The sequence below is a fragment of the Plasmodium reichenowi genome, chromosome 1 (assembly GCF_001601855.1).
Source record: "Plasmodium reichenowi strain SY57 chromosome 1, whole genome shotgun sequence".
NCBI lineage: Eukaryota > Apicomplexa > Aconoidasida > Haemosporida > Plasmodiidae > Plasmodium > Plasmodium reichenowi.
The window spans coordinates 218,117-221,667 of NC_033646.1; the positions used below are offsets into that span (position 1 = coordinate 218,117).

The 3,551-nt window shown below is 16.8% G+C and overlaps 2 protein-coding genes across 2 annotated transcripts in view; one reads left to right on the plus strand and one right to left on the minus strand.

The window, feature by feature from the left end:
• PRSY57_0105900 (proteasome subunit beta type-3, putative) overlaps nt 1–205 on the minus strand; it is a gene marked incomplete at both ends in the record, with an annotated part of 1,336 nt that extends 1,131 nt beyond the window's left edge. Inside the window, one exon of the mRNA XM_012905378.1 lies at nt 203–205. Within this exon, the coding sequence (XP_012760832.1) occupies nt 203–205 (3 nt within the window). The remainder of the gene's footprint in view (nt 1–202) is intronic.
• A 1,133-nt stretch (nt 206–1,338) lies between these two features.
• Nucleotides 1,339–3,306, plus strand: PRSY57_0106000 (hypothetical protein; the record flags this gene model as incomplete). The annotated part of the gene is made up of 1 exon (XM_012905379.2): nt 1,339–3,306. The coding sequence occupies one exon, from the start codon at nt 1,339–1,341 to the stop codon at nt 3,304–3,306; it is 1,968 nt and encodes a 655-aa protein (XP_012760833.2).
• Nucleotides 3,307–3,551: the final 245 nt, after the last annotated feature.

The window sequence follows — 3,551 nt, forward strand, 5'->3', positions numbered from 1 at the left end:
AAAAAATAAAATAGTATTGTATTAAAAAAAAATAAAATAATAAAAAAAAAAAATAAAAAAAAAAAATAAAAAATAAAAAAAAAAAAAAAAAAAATAAAAAAAAAAAAAAAAAAAAAAAAAAAAAAAAAAAGCCCTATTTTTTCCTTACAATTATATATATAATATATATATATATAATTTTATATGTATATATATTTGTTACCATTTTGTTTTATTTTATTTATTTTTATTTGATTAATGTTTTATTTCAAGGTTGGAATAATAATTATTACTTTCTTTGGTAAAGAAACGGTAATATTATTTTATTTTCACTTTAAATTGAAAAGAATAAATGGAAATCATAAAAAGTATTATTATATATTATTATATTTCTCTTTACATATATATATATATATATATATATATATATTTTTATTTATTTATTTATATATATATATATATATTTGTATTTATTTATGTATTAATTTATTTTACTTTTTCGTAATAAAATAGAACGAAATTATTGTAATGATATATTACTTTATAAATTTATAAAAAAAATAAACGTGTACATAAAAATGAATATGTATATTATATATTTGTTTTTACTACAAAATATTATCACATAAAAAAAATATATTATATATAAATATATATAAATATTATTTATTGTATAAATAATAATAAAAAAACATAAAAATATTTAATTTATTTTTTATATATAATAGTATGTATACATTTTTTTTATATTTTTAAGCATACACATATATAATATATATATATATATAAAATATATATATGTATGTATGTATGTAACAATTTAATGCGTCATATATATATATTATATATATATATATATTTATTTATTTATATTTTTTTTTTTTTAAGGTTTATATAAAGTTGTTCTTCTTCTTTTCTTAAGCATAACATTAATAAGGTCTTGAAGGGTCAATAATTTCTTTCTTTTTTTTTTTTTTTTTTTTTTTTCCTCAACTCCCCTCCAATTTAATGATATACAACAAAAATAAAAAATAAAAAATAAAATATATATATATATATATATATATATATGTACATATATATATTATATATAATTTGTTTAGTACTTTTTAATAAAAAAAAAATATATTGTACAAATAGATATGTCAATATATTCATAAATTGAAAAAATATAATATATATATAAATATATATGTATATTTTTTTTTTTTTTTTTTTTTTTTATTTCTTTCAAATTTATCTTACAAAATCATTATATTATTTTGGTTGTAATTAAAAATATATAAATGTACATATAACTAAAACTTGTTTGTTCTTTTGCTTATGGTTTAATTTTCTCTCTTTTAAAAAATTACACACATGAAATCTCCCTATTTTAGAAAGTACTCCGAAAGGATACTCTCTCTTTTATGTAACTACAAAAAATGGGGGAGTCAAACATATGTAGCATCGTACAAAAAAATGTTCAGCAGCTTAAATAATGTCATATCTAATGAGGAAGAAAATAAAAATATTCAAGATACTCATTCAATAGATCCTAACAACGAAGTGATTATTGAGAAATATAAAAATTTTATAAGAAATAGAAAACTCAAAGACATACAAGAAAAAAGTAATTTTCAAGAAAATGCACAAATAAATCAATCTAATTTGATTTCAAATAAAAATATGAACTTAAAAAGTAAAAGAATTATAGATGATATAAATGTTAATGACACCAATATAAATAGCACACAAAATACCTCATCTAATGAGGTAATGTCTTCTAAAGATGAAAAATATGTTATTCTGAAAAAACAAATTACGAACGAATTTATTCATCAAGTATTTTTGCCACATGTTGAATCTCAAATAATATATCATCTAAAAACATACACTCCTGATCAAATAGTAAATATATTTCAGATATATTCATACTTGTATTATTATGATAAAAAAAAAGAAATGATAGATCAATTATTAGAATACTTAGAATATAGATTAGATTGTTTTAGTGTTCACAATGTATTATTAATATTAGAACCTTTGTATATACTGAACCAACTAAATAATATATATATATATAGATTAATAATAAATTATCTTTATAAAATTGAAGATAAATTAAATATTTATAATTATATAGGAATATCGAGAGTCTTTACAAAAATTTTAATAGATCTTTATTTTAAAGAAGAAGAAAAACAAAAGAGTAATAATTTATTGTCTATTAAATCTATATTAAAATATTTTACAGAACAAAAATTTAAAAAAAAAATTACGCCACACGAAAGAGGTATTCCTCATATAGAATATATTACAAAATTTATGTTAGAAGTTATAGATAAAATTGAAAAACAATTACATTTATTATCAGCCATTGAATTAACAGATTTGTTGAGTGTCATGTCTAATTATTCATATAAAAATAATTATTCGAAATATCATATTCCATTAGAATATAAGAATAATACAACTACACAAGAGGTTAATCAATTATCAATGGATATATCAAATGAATGTATTAATGTTATACATAGAAAGAATAAAAAATTACATATATATAATTTGTCAACAAATAATTCCTATTTATTCAAAGAAAATATTATATCTTTTCTTGTTGTTAATAAAATAATACAAAAATATACAGAATTGACAACTTTACATAAAATTACTAATATGTATAATTTAATTAAATTATCTATATATGATGATCAATATATAAAATTAATAGAAAATGATATGAACAATTATCATTATATAAATAATATACATCATAAATATTTATCCTTATTAATATGGTGTCTATTCAAATATAATATTTTACATAATTATATAAACAAATTAATACCCATAATTCAACAAAATATTTATAATTTTAATGCTAAAGGATTTGCTAGACTATCTCATGCAATTTATGACCACAAAGATATTTTATATGAAATAGCAAATAATTTAATAAAAAATATTAATCAAATGAATATTAATGAATTTCTATGCTTTTTCTATTCTGTAGTTTTACATGATTTATTACCATATCAGATGCTAAATCCAAAAAATAATGTACATATGATGAACGGCACACATGTAAATCTTAATTCCAAGGGTATACAAACAATAAAAAATGATAATATAAATCTATTAAACAAAAGTGTTATTATCAATCTAAATAAAAGTGATATATTACATAAATGTCTACATTATATTGACAAGAACAAAAGAGATATGAACAAAGAACAAATGGTAAAAATAGTACAGCTTTTAAAAAAAAAAAAAGATCAAAAGTATTTATATATATTGGACATGTTACCACATGAGTGGAAAGGTATGCTTCATTTGATAAATTGAGCAAAATGAAATAAAAATAAAATATAAAAATAATATATATATATATATATATATATATATATATTAATATGTATATATTTATAATTGTCACTTTATGTGTAACCTTCTAAAAATGTACAATGTAATAAATTCATGTTTGATATAATTACATATGTGTTCATAAAAATAAATGAACAAATTTGACCTTTCAAAGTACCATTCGAATATATTTATTTGTAACAATATATGCAATATATATATATATA